Source organism: Eretmochelys imbricata, chromosome 11, assembly GCF_965152235.1.
Source record: "Eretmochelys imbricata isolate rEreImb1 chromosome 11, rEreImb1.hap1, whole genome shotgun sequence".
Lineage (NCBI taxonomy): Eukaryota > Metazoa > Chordata > Testudines > Cheloniidae > Eretmochelys > Eretmochelys imbricata.
In genome coordinates, this window is record NC_135582.1 from 17242805 (window position 1) to 17263934 (window position 21130).

General features: G+C 39.5%; 1 protein-coding gene across 1 annotated transcript in view; it reads right to left on the reverse strand.

Moving 5' to 3' along the window:
- NCKAP5 (NCK associated protein 5) overlaps window positions 1–21130 on the reverse strand; it is a 466257-nt gene that overhangs the window by 18574 nt on the left and 426553 nt on the right. The window contains exons 16-18 of the mRNA XM_077830371.1: window positions 20686–20825; window positions 18517–18646; window positions 15335–15522 (exon numbers count right to left, since the gene is read on the reverse strand). Of these exons, the coding sequence (XP_077686497.1) occupies window positions 15335–15522; window positions 18517–18646; window positions 20686–20825 (458 nt within the window). The remainder of the gene's footprint in view (window positions 1–15334; window positions 15523–18516; window positions 18647–20685; window positions 20826–21130) is intronic.

The window sequence follows — 21130 nt, forward strand, 5'->3', positions numbered from 1 at the left end:
AAACTGGCCAATGTTTTTACCCATGAGGGCCCATGAACAGGACACTACGGTTAGGCTTTGCAGTGTTATATAACTCTTGCAAAAATGACTACGAACAAAGTATGTTATGCTTATTTGGTTCTACTCATCAGTGTCAGGCAGCCTAATAAACGTACCTCTTGCATTTCAAATCCATTTTGTAGCTTTGTGCATGTGTAACCTCTCCCTCTCTGACAGCCATACCCGCTAACTTTGCTGCAGATTCAGTGTCTCAGTGAAGTTTAAACACTCCTGCCATAAAAAGTCATGTACTATTAATGCATGGTTAACATTTTAATTTTAAAATACTCTGCAATATAATTTATTCATATTTAATTTCCTCATTGCCACCCACTTGTGTTTTATTCGACATCCACTGAAATTCATTTGAGGCCTTGTTTTATAGTATGCCTAATAGTGTATTTAATTTTACAGACAAGATGAGTTCATGTTTAACAGGATATCAGAGGGATCACTTTTAAATGCATAGCAATTATTCAAATAATTCTTCAAATAACCACCTGGTTTCTTGTTTACTAAGAATAACAGAGTAGTTAAAAAAAATCCCTGCGGCTATAGGCATTTTATAATTAGAGAAGTTTTAGCAACCTTTATTAATGATTAAGCAAAGAATGGAGTAATCCACAGAAGGCGGCAGTACTTGGAGCTCAGCTGTCAGGATGCCTCTCAGTGACGAATAGAGGGTAGTTCAGGCTGGGAGGACTCAGATATGTGCCACTAAAGTTTACATCACTCTTCTGAGCTTTTGTGAAATGTTATTAAATACATTTAAATTACTCAGGTGTATCTTACAAACTTCTCATATAATCTTTGTCACTCATTGCTATTAAGTTTGCTGAGTCCCCTGTTGATTTATTATACTAGATACAACTATTGCTTTTCATGAGTGCTGCATGGGGACTGAAATCCAAATGCCAAGGTCTTAAAAAATTTGTTAGAAGACAAATATTTTATTTTGGGGCTGGGGCCAATCAAAAATTAACAGGATGGGTGCACTTCCAATTCCCTAATTAAAAGCAGCGTACTTACAGTGGCATTTTCTCCTACCTCTACTCACAGGACATAGTCAGTGTTTTTGTCAGGTTGCAGATGACTTTTCATTTAAATAAAAGTTGAAATTTTTGGGAGATGAAACACGCAGACTTAGTAAATGGCTGGACTGGAGCAGACTATAAGATAAAAAACAGTCTTCAAAAAGATTTTAACATGTAATTTTAAAAAGATATTAGCAAGAACTTTCTGTCCTCTTTAAAAAAAAAAAAGGGTGATGGAGCATTTCTTCCTGTCTACATATGAAGGAAAAGAAAGAAGCAGGCTACAGGGCTCTCCTAAAAAAAGAAATGGCTTGGCAGTACATTTTGTATGCAATGCATAGCCCCTATTAACGTGAGCTACGAAACTTATTCCTCATGCTTCGTGCTGAGAACATAACTCTGATATTAAAATATCAGTCATTTCCTGCCCCTCCCTTCATGATATTCAACTGCTTTTATGCAAAGCATATCACTGTTATAGATGGTGGAGGCAAATTTCAGCTAGAAAAACAATTTGCAAAAATGCTGTCCTATTATTCATCTCATTTAACTTTGCTAATCAGATGCTCCTCTGGAGTCAAAATATTTTCCAGACTCACAAAACAAAGAGCTCTTTTGAACATCTCTCTGCTCCTATTCCTCTTATTGTGAATTGAGCCAACTCAGTGTTTATTGTATTCAATTTATTTTTATCTGTTTCTTTTATTACTAATAACATTTCCACCAGTATAACAATTACATGATCTTACAAACTTCCTAATAATATTTGTCATTTGTTGCTGTTAATGTCTACTGAATTCCATGTTGGATTATTGTATTAGATTATAATATTCCAATTCATGGCAACAATATGAAAGCAAAGGGAAATAAAACCAAAAGCTTCATTTCCAAAGTTGCAAGATTGAAGAGTGTAAGATGACAAATGGCAGAAACATTATTGCACTTTGAGTCATGGTGCAAATCGCAATGGCTACATCTGTCAAGTTTTTTGACAAACGGCTTAGAATGTTCTCCAATTAAGGGAATCAGCTAGTAAATTATATTTTTATTCAGTGTATGATCTTGGTTCTAGCTATCTGTTGACTGAAGGATCTATCTGCTTATGCCTATTCACCATGGAATCTATTTAATTCTTAAATATTCTTCAGTTATATAGGGAAATAAACATTTACTATCACTAACAGACATGTGCTGTATCTCTAAGGACTCCAAAATGATATGAGCGCCAAGACATTTTATATTTGGACCAATGAAAGATACAGTTATATAACTTGTATACACCAAAAGTACCGTGGTTGTGTGATTCAAATAGTTTAAAAAATGCTCCTTGGGTGGGAAAATAATGTAAATTAAGACCAGTAGGGGTCTGGGCTGCATTAGACAAAATAGGGAATGCTTCTGCTCCAGTGGGCAAGTTTTCCTTAGTCAAAAAGGGCCAGATTCCTTCACCCTGACAGAGAGGAATGGCTAAGAGCTCAGTGAGCAGTCCCATTGAAATCAGTGGGGCATCTTATGGAGCAAGACATTGCTCAGTGTGAGTAAGGGTGGCAGAATGTGGCTTACAGGAAAGAGAGGGCCTGAGTCTCCTCTCAGTTACACCAGCATAGGACAGGAGTAACTACTGCAATCCATGGGCTACAGCAGTGTAAAATGGATGTAAAGTGAGAGGGTAATCAGGTCCAGGATATTTTTCAATCATTCAGCCAGTCCTGTCAAGTTCTAGCCCCTTACACACACCTACAGCCCTCTTGTCTTCAGACTTCCCATAAACACTCCATCACCTGCATTCCTTTGTTAGACCTTCCCCCCACCCCTCTACACTCCTATTTCCTGTCCTTACCCTTCCGTCAACATGGCAACAAAGACAATTCTTATTAAGGAACACACATGAAGAAATATCAAAGGGAGTAGAAAAAAGAAGGGTGACATCCTCAGCTCCAGTCCTTTTATGCCATGTACAAGGGTTGGAGTGGTGTAAAATGAAAAGCCTCTTATTTGGACTGGGTAAAATTCTGCAAGTGCAGGAGTTGAGGAGAGAGCTCTAAGGCTGCCCCCAAGGATCCTCTTGCAAGCCCTGACAGAAGGACTGTGCCCTGGGTGGGGCCACAGCATACAGTGCTGAAGCTCAGGGCAGCCCAAAGAAATGGCCATAATTTAGGCAGGCCCCCACACTGCACAGGCACAGCAAACAATCTCACCCTAATAGTTGAAGCACAGCTCTGGTGGTGTGAATCGTTTGGAGATTTGCTCTGAGTAGGATTAGATGGCACCCTAGCAAAAATGCCAAAGTCCCACCTATACCACGGTCTCCACCTGTGGAAAACCAGAGATTCCAGTTTTCCTAATTTAGATAGAGCCTTTCATTTCCTCTGCCTCTTCTCTCAGTTAACATAGAAATTAAGTTCTCTTGCTTTGTTATTTCACTCACCACAACTAAGCAGGGAGCTATCTCCCTGCCTGCTAGTCACAGCCCCTTCCCATAATCCAAACCTCCTCTTACCCCTCACCAACTCCTCAAATGTTTCTGAAAAATCTAGTGAACCTTGGATGAAAAACGTTTGGTTTGCTCAAAGTAACACGCCACCTACCACTCCAACTTTATATGGGGACAGGTACATTGGAGCAAATATAAAATAAAGAGAACATTTATACAGCATGGAGGGCCAGTCAAAGCTGTGACATGCTAGTGAAAACGCCAGAGTTCTGTCTACACTACAGCCTCCATCATGGCTGCCACTGCTGTGGAGGATCGCAGGTCTCAGTCTTCCCCATGTAGAGAAGGTCTCTGGACATGAAGCTTTACACTAGCTGCTAGAGAACTAGGTTGTAGCAACAGTTTTTTTTCTGTTGGATCCTATGTTTGTGAAAAATCTTTGTTTCTTTCCTATTATAACTGGTCCCCTCTAAGATCTTTAATTAAGCCTTGGAGAAAAAGCTTGTTTGGTGATGGATTTTTGTTGTTGTTGCTGTACCTTTCTAGCTATCTGGATCATGATAGAAAATCCACCATGACTCTTGGCAAATTATTCCAATGGTTAATTACCCTCATGGTTAAAAATTTACACCTAATTTACAGTCTGATTTTATCTGATTTCAGCTTCCAGCCATTGGATCATAGCACACCTTTTTCTGCTAGGCTGAAGAGCCTATTATTAAATAGTTATTACCCATTTAGGTTTATGCAAGACTGTAATCAAGTCACCTCTTTACTTTTCTTTGTTAAGCTAAATAGATTGAGCTCCTCGAGTCTATTACTATAAGACATGTTTTATAATCCTTTAATCATTCTTATGGCTCTTCTCTGAACCCTCTCCAATTTGTCAACATCCTCCTCACATTGTTGACACCAGAACTTGACACAGTATTCCAGCAGCAGTCATACCAGTGTCAAATGCAAAGGTAAAATAACTTCTTCATTGTATTTAAGATTCCCATTTATGCATCAAAGGATCACATTAGCCCTTTTGGCCACAGTGGCACATTAGCCCTTTCGGCCACAGCGTCTCACTGTGAACTCATGTTCAGCTGATTATACAGCATAATTCCCAAATCTTTTTCAGGGTCACTGCTTCCAGGACAGAGTCCCCCATCCTATAATTATGGACCACATTCTTTGACTATATTTACATTTAGCTATATTAAAACACATATTGTTTACTTGTGCTCTGCTTACCAAGAGGTCCATATTGCTCTGTATCAATGACCTGTCCTCTTAATTATTTACCACTCTCCCAATTTCTGGGTCATCTGTCATCTTTATCATTGATGATTTTATGTTTTCTTCTAGCTCATTAATAAAAATGTTAAATGGCATAGGGCCAAAAACTGATCAATGACAGCCTGCACTAGAAATATACCCCTTTAGCAATGATTCCCTATTTACAACTGAATCATAGAATCATAGAATATTAGGGTTGGAAGGGACCTCAGGAGGTCATCTAGTCTAATCCCCTGATCAAAGCAGGACCAATCCACAACTAAATCATCCCAGCCAGAGCTTTGTCAAGCCTGACCTTAAAAACTTAAAAGGAAGGAGATTCCACCACCTCCCTAGGTAACACATTCCAGTGCTTCACCACCCTTCTAATGAAAAAGTTTTTCCTAATATCCAACCTAAACCTCCCACACTGCAACTTGAGACCATTACTCCTCGTTCTGTCATCTGCTACCATTGAGAACAGTCTAGAGCCATCCTCTTTGGAACCCCCTTTCAGGTAGTTGAAAGCAGCTATCAAATCCCCCCTCATTCTTCTCTTCTGCAGACTAAACAATCCCAGTTCCCTCAGCCTCTCCTCATAACTTGTGTGTTCCAGTCCCCTAATCATTGTTGTTGCCCTCTGCTGGATGTTTTCCAATTTTTCCACATCCTTCTTGTAGTGGCGGGGGGGCCCAAAACTGGACACAGTACTCCAGATGAGGCCTCACCAATGTCGAATAAAAGGGAACGATCATGTCCCTTGATCTGCTGGCAATACCCCTACTTATACAGCCCAAAATGCCATTGGCCTTCTTGGCAACAAGGGCACACTGTTGACTCATATCCAGCTTCTCGTCCACTGTAACCCCTAGGTCCTTTTCTGCAGAACTGCTGCCGAGCCATTCAGTCCCTAGTCTGTAGCAGTGTGTGAGATTCTTCCATCCTAAATGCAGGACTCTGAACTTTTCTTTGTTGAACCTCATCAGATTTCTTTTGGACCAATCCTCTAATTTGTCTAGGGCCCTTTTTATCCTATCCCTACCCTCCAGTGTATCTACCTCTCCGCCCAGTTTAGTGTCATCTGAAAACTTGCTGAGGGTGCAATCCATGCCCTCCTCCAGATCATTAATGATGATATTGAACTAACCCGGCCCCAGGACCGACCCTTGGGGCACTCCACTTGATATTGGCTGCCAACTAGACATGGAGCCATTGATCACTACCCGTTGAGCCCGACAATCTAGCCAGCTTTCTATCCACCTTATAGTCCATTCATCCAGCCCATACTTCTTTAACTTGCTGGCAAGAATACTGTGGGAGACTGTGTCAAAAGCTTTGCTAAAATCAAGGAATAACATGTCCACTGCTTTCCCTTCATCCACAGAGCCAGTTATCTCATCACAGAAGGCAATTAGATTAGTCAGGCATGACTTGCCCTTGGTGAATGCATGTTGACTGTTCCTGATCACTTTCCTCTCCTCTAAGTGCTTTAGAATTGAGACCTATCAGTTAGCTGGTTTTTACTCCATTTCATGTGTGCACTGTTAATTTTATATATTTCTATTTTTTAATCAAAATGTCACATAGCACCAAATCAAACGCCTTACCAAAACTATTACCTTTATCAAGCTAATTTGTAATTTCATCAAAAAAGGATATCGAGTTAGCTTCATAGGATCTATTTTCCATAAACATGTCAATTTGCCTTAATTATATTACCTTGCTTTAATTATTTATTAATCAAGTACCATATCAGGTGCTCCATTATTTTATCAGGATCAAGGACAGGCTGACAGGCTTATAAGTATCCAGGTAATTGAATTTGCCCTTTTAAAATATTGGGACAACGTTCACTTTCTTCCAGCCTTCTGGAACTTCTCCAATGCTCCAAGACTTATTGAAAATCAACATTAATGGTCCAATTTGCTCTCAGCCAGCTCTTGTATCTTGGACGTAAGATTATCTAGTGCTGCTGATTTCAAAATGTTTAACTTTAGTAGCCGCTGTTTAACATTCTCCTGAGATACTAGTGGAATGGAAAGAGTGTTATCATATGATATGATTACATCATCTGTTTTTCCCAAATATAGTATAAATATTTATTCAAAATGTCTGCCTTTTCTGCATTATTATAGATAATTCTACCATTTCAATATAGTAATGGACCAGAGTAATTGTTAATACACTTAAAAAGCCTCTTTCTTATAGTCCTTAATTCTGCTGACCATAATTTCTCCTTCTGCCCCTTTGCTTCCCTTATCACTTGTCTACAATTCCTACCTTCTGACTTATACTCATTACAATCAACTTCCCCTTTCTTCTATTTATTTATAGTATTGTTTTATAGCTGTGTTCACTTCCCCTCTAAACCACATTTTTTTTAACCAATATGTCTTTCCTTCTCAATTGTGGCTTTTGGGCATCTGGTAAAGTGTTCTTAAACAATTCCCATATTTTAAGCGGTTTCTGGATCTGATTAGGGATAAAAGACTGAGTAACATAGGAGGGATATTGAAATGGGAACTCACCCTATTAAACATGTGAGATGTCGAATTTGTTGATGTCCAGAGACCTCCTAATTTATTTCTAATTTAATGTTTCCTCATTCTCAAACAAATTAAATTTGAGGCTAGATGACACATTTTTAAATTCTGCAGTACTCCCATGGGTGGTACAATAAAGTCCATTATCTTACTGGATCATGCTCCTGTGTTTTTTTCATTGAAGTTGTCACTCTTATGAGACTCCCAGGACAGTAGACTGGACATTAAATTGTGTAATTATCCAGACTCTATTGTTCCTTGATGGAACAAATATTACATTATTCATCTGAGATTCTCAACACACTCGTTAAACATAAATTACACCTCACACTCTCCAGTGAGGTAAGTAACTGAAATTATACCCATTTTATTAAGTAGAAGCAGATATAGATTAAGTGACCTGACTAAGATAACACAGGTGTGACAATGGCAAAGACAATGATAAAATGATCAGACAAGCACCAATGCTGAAATTAAGCTACATTTTTGTAAGCCTATTTTTGGCTGTGATGAACCAGACTACCATTATAAGACATTACAGGCCTGATGTTCTCTGTGGGTTCCAGAGGAGGAACTCGGGCTGTGAACTGCCAGAGCAGTAAAGTCTGCCTGGGCAGGGCCAGCACTAGCTGCACAAGCTGCTTGCAAATACAGCTCCAAAGGTCGGTCTGGAGGCAGTTGGGGCTGCTAAGAAAGTGAACAGGCCTAGATGCCAGGGGACCTGGGAAATGTGATGATTCAGTGAAGTCTCCACCAATTAGACTCGGATGGATCCCTGGCTAGAACCTAAAGCTGCTACCTCTCGAGGGCTGCTAGGGCAGGCAACCACGGTACCCCATTTGCCCCCCCCCCCCTTCCTTAGTAATGAATGTCTCTAGTGGCACAGCTATCACTCAGATTTGCAGAAGTGCAAATTGTACCTCCATGTGCCTGCAGGGCTGAACTGAGCCCTATCTTAAAATTTTTACCATATTTACCAAATTGCTGCACACCGAGTTGTACAGCAAGCACTTTCTATTTCCACAGGCATTATGAAGTATTTCCTAACTAAAGCTACCTTTAAAAGACACTAATATAAAACAATGAGAAAAGGAGGGAAGACAGGCTGGATGGTTCAGGGGATTGTTAAGAGGATACAACTACTAGGTTGCTGGTTCAAATCCAGTTCAAGTCAGTAATGAGCAGTGGATGCTTTGTCCCATGATTGTTTAAGGACTACTTGAACTGGTGGTGAGAGTCAGTTCCTAAGTATCCATGTGAGAACACCACCACCATGATTGCCAGTCTCAGGAGATAGGATAGGGATTGAATGGCCATGGACAATGAATTATGCTCTCCTTCCTAGAAATGACAAGACTGGAATGGGTCAGGGTGGGGGAAAGTTGGTACTACCACTTCCCATGCTGTACCATTCTGTGGATAGGTAATGAGCCTCCAGAGTCAACCCAGTTCCTTTCACAATCACTGAATATTTTAAAATAAATACATTCATTAAAAAAAATAGATGAAGTTGATATCTCATCATCAAGGCTGCCAGAAGGGATAGCTTATTGATCTAAATGTCTGGTGTGAAATAGCTAGGTTCCCTAGAACCACAGATTCCAGTCCCATCAGGATCAGCTCAACCTTGCATCCTCATGAGTCAGAGAAATTGAGTTTAATGAAGTTTACTGTGTTTGTCTCTTTCAGATCTTAAAAACTGAAGTCATGTCAACTCAACATGGATGTGAAAGATCTAATGACACTTTTAATAAGAGGAGGCATTTGCCTCCGAGTCCTTGGACAAACTGTCCTCTCCCTCTACTTTTGCTTCTACAGTATGCTTTGCAGTGGTTTCCCGCCTACATGCTGGATCACACGACCAGGTACAGCTGCAATTAAGAGGCACTGGATTATCTTATGCATTGCTCGTAAAATGCTTTTGGCTCTTTGAGGATGGCAGGCATTGTATAATTACTAATTATCATCATTTTGTAAGTCCTTGTTTGGATACTCCATTGTGCTAATATGATACTTTAGAAGACTCACAAGTACAATGAGGCATACATTAATTCCCATCAACTCACTCACTTGTAAAAATTCTTGAGTTTATCTGGTAATGTCACCATGTTGATTCCCTTCATAAACATAGCCAAAACAGCACTGGTTTCTCTGTTGACATATTTGTTTTTCCTCTGCCCATATTTTCCAGCTAGCTCTAAAACCTATTTGAATGGCAAGACATGGTGATTTGAGCATCAAATCTCCTTCATGAATCAGCTGTACAATACACAGGCACTCTGCTGCATAGAAAAAAGAGTATAACTTCACTTATGCACAAATAAGCCTCTTTAGTTAATTGGGTCTATAATTAAATCATTGATGTAGTAAACACTGTAATGTGAGGTGAAAAGTCAGTGTTTACATGTAAATCATTGTAATTGAGGAAAAACAGATTTCCAAGCTTGCAATGGATACAAACATTTCATTACTCTTCTTCTACAAAGGAGCCTATCCTTTCTGCCCTCACCAAGTCATACCTTGAAATATAAGCAAGAAAAAAATCTTGAGAATTCTAACTGAACTACATACAGGGAGGAAAGGAAAGAAGAATGACTTTATTTAATAAAAACATGTGACTCCATTACATAGAGACAGAGAGGAGCATCTATTTTTCATGAAGCTTTGGGGTCATAAGGATGATGAACTAACTGGCATGCTTTTCTGCAGCCAGAAAGAAGGCAGTAAAAATAATTATTTATTAGATGTATTGCCATAGCACCTGAGCCCTAGTCATGGACCAGGACCACCTTGTGCTAGGTGCTGTACAAACAACATGGGAAAGTGATGAACAGATGTCTTGTTTTCTGAGTTCTTTAAAACATGCTGTGATTTATTAATTTTTATAAAAAACCCACTGAGATAATGCAAATTGTGAAATAATATTTCCATCTCTGACTTGTCATGATTCAGATTTCTGTGTAACTGGAGCACAGATCATGATGTCAGCAAGTGGTTTAGGGCATTATCAGTTATTGCCACAGGCAATAGAAGCAATATTCGGTATACTATGGGCCTAATCTAAAGTTTGCGAAATCAATGGGTGTTTTTCTATTGACTTTGATGGTCTTTGGTACAGGCCCGGTAGGAGTTCATTAAATTACATCAGTTATTGTGTAATTAAAATCAAATTTAACTGCTGCATATAAAAATAATTGTGTTCCCAATTTTAAAATACTGCAATTAGCAAAAATCATGTTAGAAAAATATATTAATCCTATTAATTTAGATGATTGTTTTATCCACATCCTTCAGTTCACTTCAATTATCTTCTATTTGAAATCATGTTTTCTTTGTATAAAAATGGAGACTTACTGAAGAATCTGAGTATTTCAGAATTTCCTGGCATGCCTACATTTTCCTAGTTGATTTAAAACGATCTCTTACTGGTGAGCAGAAATTTGAGGATATTAAAAATAGTTTCCAAAACAGAAAGTTTAGGATATCTCAGATCAAAGATGGGATCGAGCAACATTTAAAATGTATTTTACATCCTCAGAAACAATGTATAATTTCTCAAACATTCTGTTTACTTTCCCTTCTATAAGAAAGGTATTTTGTCTATTCTGAAGCCTTGCTTTGAAGCCTTTTGGTGACTGAATGTATTTGTGTGTGTGTATTTTGGGGGTAGCACTGGTGAATGTGTACTGGGGGAGGAGAGACAAATCAAACTACAATAGTGCCAGATTAGCAGAGCTTCCTTCCAAAATGTCTCATTACAGCACTGAGCCTGTAACCACCATCTTACTAGTGGTGCCTTACAGTCCAATTTAATTGAGCTAAGGTACTGCCACGGCACACTGCTCTTTTGACAACCATAGTAAACTCATTCTGTCCATCATGACACTTTAAAAAAAAAACTTGACATACATCATTCAAGAATTAAATTCAAGGCACGTACCATCTTCTTTTTAGAAGGCCACATTATAGATCACAGTTCCTTTCCAAAATTTGCCTGATTTTTCAGAATCGTTGACACAGTCCTCGTTGCCAGGATTCCCCATTTTTTGTGAGTAATGTTCCAAGCCACACAAGTCTAATTTAAACAGACTATGGATCTTCTTGTGGCGGACAAATTACAGCTGAGAAAAAAATTGCTGCGCTGGTTCAAACAAGGAGTTCAGGGGCAACCTGCTTTTCATGGTCACTGCTCCTCATTTGTCATTCTGAAAAGTTTAATACTAATAGGCAAATCCCTTGTGTTTTATTGAGCTTTCACTGTTCACCAAGAGGTAACACTGGTTTTGAGCACTGTTTCAAATCTTCAAAAAGTCATCTTAAAACACCCCCCCAAATTAATGCATGATAAATGCTGGGGCTCAGATACACCTGCTGTTTTCTAGTTTAATGATGCAGTGTTACAAGGTTCTTAAGGCCATGTCAATGAGTTTTGTTTATTTTTAACCCACTGCTGATTTTGCACATTATTTAAACATGAAAAAACTATAATATACCAGTAAAAATTAATTAAGTGCAAATGCTACCTTTTTTAGCCCATTTAATTAATACAACCAAATCTGATTGCTCGATTAATAGCAAAAGACCTTGGCCCTGGCAAAGGCAGAATTGTAATATTTGTTTTGAGACAATTCATTATCTCTACATAATTCAACTGTGAATCTCTAAATGTTTAAGGTGAGGAATTAAATGGTTGTTTCCCTTCATTTATCCTTTTTAGTATAGTTCTAGTGTCATTTTCTTTTCCTCGTGTTTTTCTAATTGTAAAGCCAGAGCATAGTCTAGTCATTAGATAAATGTTGGGAGAAGGGGAAACAAAGTAGGTACATGTCAGGATTTTTCTTTCTAAGTTTGTGAGTGAATGTAGTGTTCAGTAAAGTGCAGGTTTCCGAGCACTGCCATGAAGGCACAGTATAAGTAAGAGCTGTGAAAGCTTCTTCCATGTCATTCCGACTGTGCACTTTGGTCCTAACCTCCAATGCTCTCTGCTATTTAACAGATATTGCCAACTCTGTGGAATTGTATAGTGATTTTCTTAAGTGCACAAGTGGGGTCAAGATGAAAAATGCATTTTTTTCTCTTGTGATCTAACCCACTGTGCCACACACAACAGCCCTTGCATTATCATCTATTATCGTCCTCCTGTATATTTACAATATTGTGCTCAAAATGTGCTAGGTGCTGTACAGCGACAGAATAGAATGCAGCCCCTGCTGAGAAGAGCTTACAATCAAAAAGAGAATGGCTGCAGAGAAGAGATTCAATATGCAAAATGAACAGAGCAATGACATGGGACAGGTTTTGTTAGTTCAGTTTTTTTTTAAATGAATATGTTCACTTAATTTCTGCTATAATCTTTTAGTTTTAGCTGTTTTTTCAAAGGGGCAGTCAGGGTTGAAGTGAGGGAGAGGAATGGTGGGAAGGGATTGTAGGACTGAGAAGAGGAAGAGGAGGAGAGTAAGGGGAGAGAAGCACAATAGGATGTGAATGAGGGATTTGGCAGATGAAGGGTGGCAGAGACAAGGGCAATGGGGGAAGAAGATGGACCAACCACCAATGACAATTCAACTAATGAGAAGATAATATGTCCAAGTCCAGATCTCAGAGGTTAGCGAACACAATGATGTCAAGTGGCACCGAGCCCCATGGAGGGAAGCAAATGGATAGATAGCAAAGAGGAGGCATGCAAGCTGGAGGCTAATCTTCTGCAGCACCAGCTAAAGCTGAACCTGGATGCTTGCCAAAGTCTGACCCCTGCAAGTGCTTCTTGGCTATTGCTGCTCCTCATTTGACAGCCACTAGGACCAGTGTCCCAGGAGGGTATGGTTGAGATTAAGGGGCACTGGGCCTGAAGGACCCTGATTTGCACCCTGTGCCCTCAGCTGTAGCTGGTGCTGGCTTCTTTAGAGAAGGAACCCTGAGGGTTGAGAAATTTTCCTAAGCATGTCCCCTCCAAACTCCGTGAGGCAGCTACTGCTCAAGTGGAATTTCTGGGCCTGGTTGCTGTGGGTCTGGCAGGCAGGGTAGAAGCAAGGCTGGAAGTCCCGGACTTGACAGCTGGTGCTGTCTGCTTTGGGATCATTAGCTCCAGGTTCTAGCCACTGATTCTCTGTTAAGAAACTACTTCTATTTGTGATTCACTGCACTTCAGAAATAGAGGTAAAAAAGCCCCAGCAGGAGAAGAGGTGGGAGAATGAAAGCACATGCTCACCAGTAATATTTTAAGGGGCAATGGGCAGGGTTTAGCAAAAAATACTTCACCTCTTCACACACAAAATCCAAGTAATCCACCTTCCTGCAGGGAACTTTTCAGGGATGGTGGGGGAGGTGGTATGAAACAGGCTGTGGGTAGCACTGTAGGTCCACTACAGCTACTATTCCAGGACTATAGTCTGAAATATCTGCCAGTTTACCTGTGCACCCATAGGCAGAGATTTGGAGGAACTAGATCCATGTAATCATGGATCCAATAGTCCATCCTTTAAGCAGCCACCAATGGCCTCTCTATACCACCTACTTCAGGGCTAGTGTGGACCCTCCCATACACTCTGTCTGCACTTCTCAGAGATATGGTATCTTAGGTATTAAGTGGTGCAAAAGTCCATCGTTTATGGATGATATAAATTAGCAAGCAGGTTTATATCTACTATGGGGAACATGCAATTTTCTGTCCATAAAGCATTGAGGTTCAGAGATGAGAGTTGTGTGGGACCTTGATCAGTGTGTTTGAAGCCATCATTTGCTGCATCCCCAGAGCAGAAATGACATATACTCCAGCAGCCTTGGATACAAGTCACCTCTCAGTTTCTTCCTTAAATCTAATTCTAGGTTCTTTTAATAAAATTTATACTTACAGAAACAGATTTGGGTTTTTTTTTTAAGTTTACACATAAGAAAAGATTCTCCGTAAAACAGGCATTAAAAATGTATTGCACCTGTGACTGCTTGCCATAGAATGTATTTTCCCTTTTAATACTTGGAATTGTATACCTCACTGAGAAAGAGAAAGAGAGAATATTGGTGGGGGGGGGGAAGGGGGGAATGGACAGAAAACAAGAATGTGTGTGTGGGAGGGAGAGAAAGCGAAAAAATGTGGTAGAGTACATTATTTCAGAAGTACTGTGCGTTCAAGGTGGTAGAGACTCCCATAGTAAGGGTCATACTCTGCTACTAATCTCTTTGTGGAACTCTTGATTAAGTCAAATGAAATTTGCACAGAAATTGGTGGTAAGATAGACCTAGTCTTAACAGAACTGTGTCTGACTATATGATGGTATTTTGGGGAGCCCACAAAACAGTTGGTAACCACAGCAGACTTCCACTTGAATTGTTTTTAAATACCATGTAATAGGCCTATGCTGCACTAAATAAAATGCAACCTCTTGTAGGCTGACTCAGCGTGGAGCAGCAGCCACAAATGTTATGTCTACACTGCAGCTTGGAGCGTGGGTAGACGGACTTGTCTCTGCTCAAGCTAGCATGCTAAAAACAGCAGTGTGGATGTCGCAGCAGGGGAGGCAGCTTGGGCTCGATGCCTAAGTCTAAGCCTGCCTGACTCCCTGGGGGTCTGAGCGTAGGTGACTAGCCCGAGCCATTGCTTGTGCCTCAATGTCCACCCTGCTATTTTTAGAGCACTGGCTCGAGCAGCGCTGGCCTGTGTCTATCTACCTGGGCTGGGAGACACTCCCCACTGCAGCGCAGGCATTTCCAAAGAGATATCACGGGTTTTACTGCTATTCTTAAACAGAAGTTTGCCATGAATCTTAGGGCTCCAGATTGTCTCTAATAGTAAGTTTTGGAAGTCTGTTGTAAGCTAGAGCTGACGACAAGATCACCACACTTATGCAACCTCCTTTAAAAAGGTGCTTAGTTTGCTTTACTCCCCCTAGCAACCCATGCCATATTTTCAGGTGTCTTTTTGGTTTCTGTAAATACTAATGATGAATGCAGAAAATGAATATAAATGAGACAGATATATTCCTGGGTTAAGTAAGAGGAATATCATAAAAAGCAAGATAACTCACACTAGGGATCTCTTTGCTCTTGCCTTCTTTACTGGAAGCTCCACTCAGTTGCTCAATAAAACTGTAATGTGTTAATTGTTCAGGCCCATCCTCTCCATAATGGCCATAGAGACTGTGTTGATATAAATCCAAGATTGACATAGGGCTCCCCATAAAGGACTTTCTCACAGTATTTTCTTCTTGCTCAGCTATGGAAAGATTTTTAAAAACATTGCACATTTATTTGAGAGAAAGTTCATGTCCAGCTTAAATGGATGACAGTGTAATTTTTAATAGCAATACAGATACTTTAAGACAACTGGAAAGGTCAGTGGTTGGTAATAAAAGCATAACAAAAACTATGTGAAAGTTAAGGGTATGATTTAAAACTACTGAAAAAGGACATTCAAAGTTAATACTTATAATTCAGGATGACTTTCCATCCTTAAAGAAGATACAATGGTCTGAGATAAACAGAGGGGCAAATCCCAGATTTTTAATTTCCTTTCTTTTGTGACTTTAGATGAGATTGTTAATTTGACTTCAGTGTAGAATTTTTTTTTTTTTTTAATATTTTTAGTTTAAGTTTTTATCTTCAGCTGTTAATAGCCTTCAAGCCTGAACTTCCTTGGGCACATGCCTATCTTTCGGTTGGCTTGCTTCTGAACATATTTTTTCTTTTATCTACTTTTTCATTTGTTTTATAAATCTTAAATCCTTAACTGACTGGCTGGCAGTGAATACAGTGGTGTAGAACCTATGTTTGTGAGATCAGAATCAAGCTCTATTAACTTGTTAAAGATCATACAGGAAGTGACAGTGCTAGGAATAGACCTCAGGACTCCCTACTCCTAGGCCTGAAACCCATGTTAAAAAAAAAAAAAAAAAAAAAAAGCAAAGAAACCCTCTGTAACATTGTGAGACAGCACAAGGGAAGGATGTTCTAGATTGCGCATTTGTTTCTCTACTGGCTCTTGCTGTTACACACATTTGAATGCTACCTGACAGAAGCACTGTATATCCAGTACCTTTTGAAAAAACACTGTCTCCACTGCCTTCAACAGAGTTACACTGATGTAAAATCCAGCTGAGATCAAAATTAGGGTGGTCTGGTACTTGAGGCATGGGGCGAAGGCTCAGAATACCTGGGTTTAATTCCTAGTGTGCCACAGACTTCCTATGTGACTAGACAACTCATTAATAGCCCGATCCAAAGCCCATTGAATCAATGAGCCATTCCATTGACATCAATGGGCTTTGTACCAGACCTTTAGTCTCCTTGTGCTTCAGTTCCTTGCCTGTACAATGGGAATTAAAATACTCCCCTACCTCATGGAGTGTAGTGAGGATAAGTTCACTAATGTTTGTGAGGCTCTGAGGCAATACAGTAATGGGGCCATATAAGTATCTAGATCATCTCTGTGCCTCAGTTTGCTCATTTGTAAAACGGGGATAATACCTCACCCCCACACAAGTGTTGTGAGGCTAACTCAGTTAATGTCAGTCAGGTGTGTCGAGCTCTTTGGATGCAAGTTGCAATAGAAGCATAGCGTTATTACTTACCTGATCTCGGCAACTGTATTTAAAGTGACCAAGGCTGAAATGTTGATCCATAGGAGAAAAAACAACCACTCACTATACCAACATTTTAGGATTTTTTTTTGTTTGCCTCAATTGCAGACCAGAATTTTTGCATCCATTTTGGTTCTCTCTGTCCCAACCCCAATGAGCCAGCTATGTAAAAGTAACAGCTTACTAAGTAAAGTGGTGGTTTTAATTCACAGTAGATGTCACAAAATTTGAAGGCTGCTGTCATTTAATGCGCTTACACATGATAAAATCCTTTAAAACATTTGTTATGGATAAAGAAATCATTGCACATATGGCAACACCTATTTAAGAAAGTACAATTCTCTCCTGTTACAAAATCATTTTAGAAAAATATCAAATGTCTCTTCGATTTAATCACTTGCAACATTTCATATATAACCAAAGATTAAAAAAATAGGAGCATGCCCTAAATAAAATAATCAACCTCCCACACTCTCGCTTCGGGTTGCCAACTCTCCGGCATTGTCCTGGACTCTCCAGGAATTAAAGATTAATCTTTAATTAAAGATTATATCATGTGATGAAAACTCCAGGAATATATCCAACCAAAATTGGCAACCCTACTCTTGCCGCTGAAAAACACCCAAATGGATTATCCTTGCAAATGCCAAACATTCAGTCTAGCTCCTGGTAGACACTAATGGCACCTGGGTGTCTATCTGCAGTATCTATCTCCCTGTGGCATTTTTAGGCACTTATCACTGTAGTTTCTACTGTATGTGCTGGGTCAAGTTCACCCACTGTGTAAAGGGCTGGCATAAAGTCTATGCATCACTGAAGTCTCCCTTAAATTCTCATGCAATGCACAGGGCCTCAGGGCTTGAGTGGGTTCATTGGTGCACAGCTCTTGTGCTGGCCTATACACTCCCTTGAATCATTTGTAGCAGGGAAGCCGAGGATGGAATGGGCCTGGACTTTCCCACTGCAGACAGTCTTCTCCATAACACAGCTAACATACATTGCAGGATGGTTTTCACTGTTGCTGCTGCTCATGAATTACCTATTCTGGTGTTCAAATGCGGACAGCAATCTTCTGGACCACCAATCCAGCAGTCAGTTACCTCAAAATTTAGAAAAATTACCCCAAGGAATTCACTGTTGAGCTTTCATACTAGATTTCAATTCAGAGTCGATTCTTGTGACCTAATTTGATCCTCAGAAAAGTGGCAATATACACTGGGAAGGCTGACAGACCCTTAACTGTAGCCGTGTGAACAGTACCACTGTCATAAGACAGTTAGAAAGCTATGGCCATGGCTCATTGGGTTATTTTAACCTACTACTATACTATGTAATTAAAAAAAAAGTTATCTTTATAATCACCTTTTTATTGCTGCAATAATGCAGCTAAAGACTTTTTAGTTCACCATGGGGATTTATGAATAAAAGCCTTAGAGTTATGCCCATAGTGGCAAGAATGGTGTTCCAGAAAACAATGACGCGGATATATAATAAAAGATACATAATGGAAAATTATATCTGAAGAAAGATAGAGTTAAAAAGTGGAAATAATCCCACAATGAAAGACACAATCAGCGGCTGTCAGGATGGAGATGGGAACTATACGTTACCACGTACACATTTTCAATTACCTTGTTTATTCTTTGTTAGATCTACTAACTTTTCCCCTGCAGTTCCAAAGTCGTTTGTTTCATACTCTGGCTCCATCTCAGTGTCGCTACTGCTGCTAGCAGAATACGTGCACACTCGCAGTGCCTTGTCCTGCACCAGTAACAACAGCACAATGAGAATGACTCATACACTAGGGCTGAATATTTTATTAGGGTATAAAACATTTTGCATTCATCAAAGAAAACCTCGGATTTACTAATTGAACTACAGCAATTATCATTCAGCTTCTAATCATAAGTTTGACAGTATGGGAAACAGCCACTGTTTATTGTCCAGATGTGTCCCAGGAGTTAGTCCTGCTTATACTGGGCCAGATTCTGCAACTTTATTCACATTGTGTAGTACCATACTCCTCACTTAGTCCCACTGGTTTAAACAGGACTCCGTGAGTGAATAACAGCTTAACATCAGTAAGAGTGGGAGAATCCAGCCTCTTTCCCTCTGTAAAACTACTTTAAGGTTGCACACTTTCCTCAGGTAATATTTATTTATTTATTTGCATTTATAAAGTACCCTTCATATACAATTTTCAAACCTCTCAAGTATTCCTAAGATAGCATGTGGGGCATTCACACAACAAATGATGTGTAGGGCTGTGTAAAGGTTTTATCAACACTTGGTAGGAATGACTAGCATAAAACACTCATGGCTTTACCATCTGTGAGCAATTCAGCCATTTTAATATCATGCCCCCCTTCCTATCTTTCGGCAGAGTGGTAGGGAAGCAATAAACTCCACAACTGGCTCCTTCTCCTCTGGACTCCATGGGGAGGGGCACAGACAAATTCATCCCTTCCTCTGGAAGTGAAAATCCCTAGTAAAGAGCAGCCCTGGTCCTGATACCCCACTCCATGGACGCAATGAAGATTTAGGAGTTCAGTGGCAGCAGAAAGGAGAGGGGAGGAAGTAACATCTGATATTCAGAATAGGGTGGTATTTGTACTTGGTGTTCAGATTATCAACCAGATAGCAAGGTCCACAAGTACAATTATCACCTGGACCCACTTTTAAACTTTTTTTAATATGAGAAATTCTTACAGCAGTTTTGGAGATGCTGGTTTTTCCCCTTGTATTCCTCAATTCATCAGAGATTTAAAATGACAGCTGCTTATTGGGTAAGAGGCATATTCCAACAACAGGAGTATGGGAGCGAGAGGCAGCAGTACTCTAATCAGGATCTGCCACAGACTTGCCAATGTAACATTGGGCAAGCCACTTAACTTATCTGTGTGCACCATGGAGAACAAGAGTCTGGGCCAACTTTATAAGGGAACAGCCCTGCACCAGTTTAAAAAAAAATATAGAACAAAAAGATTAGCATAAATTACAGCATTAGCAACGTAAAGATCTTAGCTCACAAGAGTGTGAGGCTTATGTGCTAGCTGTAGATCAGTTTCCCCATTAAACCACCCCCTTTCTTGAGGAGGTTATTTTTTTGATCACCCTATGTATCCTATATCTCAAGGGTTCCCATTTGCTAACCTGCTGCACCTTTTCTTCCAGCAGGGCTTGACTCATCTTGCACTTCTAATCATTCATAGCCCTCCAACCATCAACAGTAGCTTTTACACAGGTGTATGCATTTGCCTATTTGTCCTTTTCATTGTTTTCACGGAAGGATTGAAAGAGAGACAGATCATTGTAGGGATTAACAAAATGACACAAACCAAAAGAAGATTATTTTACCTTTTACATTAAAATTATATTACATCCACTCACACATACCACACCAACAGCAAAACCTAGATCAGGAAAGAACTGTATCTCCAAAAGGAAAAAACAACAAAAATCCCAAATCTCTTGTAAAGAAAGACCATCAGGTAACAGCAACTCAATTTCCTCATCTATAAAATGCCTGGAGATAATAATATTTAAGTAATTAATGTCTGTAAAGCATGAGACAAAGTACCAAGCATACCTGTGGGCACTGTATTATTAATAAATAATAACGTACCTTTTGTCAATGAATGTTATCCAGTAATCACAAATAATTATGCATTAGATTGTTAATTATTCTTTTCATTAAAGTTAGGACATTTAGCAATTTTGACTCTTTACAGTTAAGTATGGGTCTTTAGACTAAATATATATCCTAGTTACACCACCGGCATTTTTCTTTCAATTTATACCTTTGTTTTTTTAGTGGCTTTCTTGCTGCCCCAGTCTGGAAGAATCTTCTTGTTTTCCACATTTTTTTCAGTATGCTCTAATGAAACAGAAGTCACCAGAACTTGTTCATGCCCACTTTGCTTTGGAGGGTTAATTATTCCTGAATTCAGAAAGAGATTATGCAATTTATGGATCTCATCATCATTACACTAACAACAGCGTTTGATTGTGTTTAGGAGTAATCCAGTGTTCAGTTATGGGTCGATTCTTATACTTCTTTTCACGTCAAAGAATCCCATTCTTCAATGGAACGACTTGTATATAAGGTGCTGTTCAACATAAGGGGGAGAGAATCTTGCCCAAAGTACTTCCCAAGGCACAATTTAAAATCAGTCTTTGACTCTTAAAATGTAAACTCTTTGCAAATGAGAAACAAAAGGTTAAAAATGATTTTTAGGAAGCAGT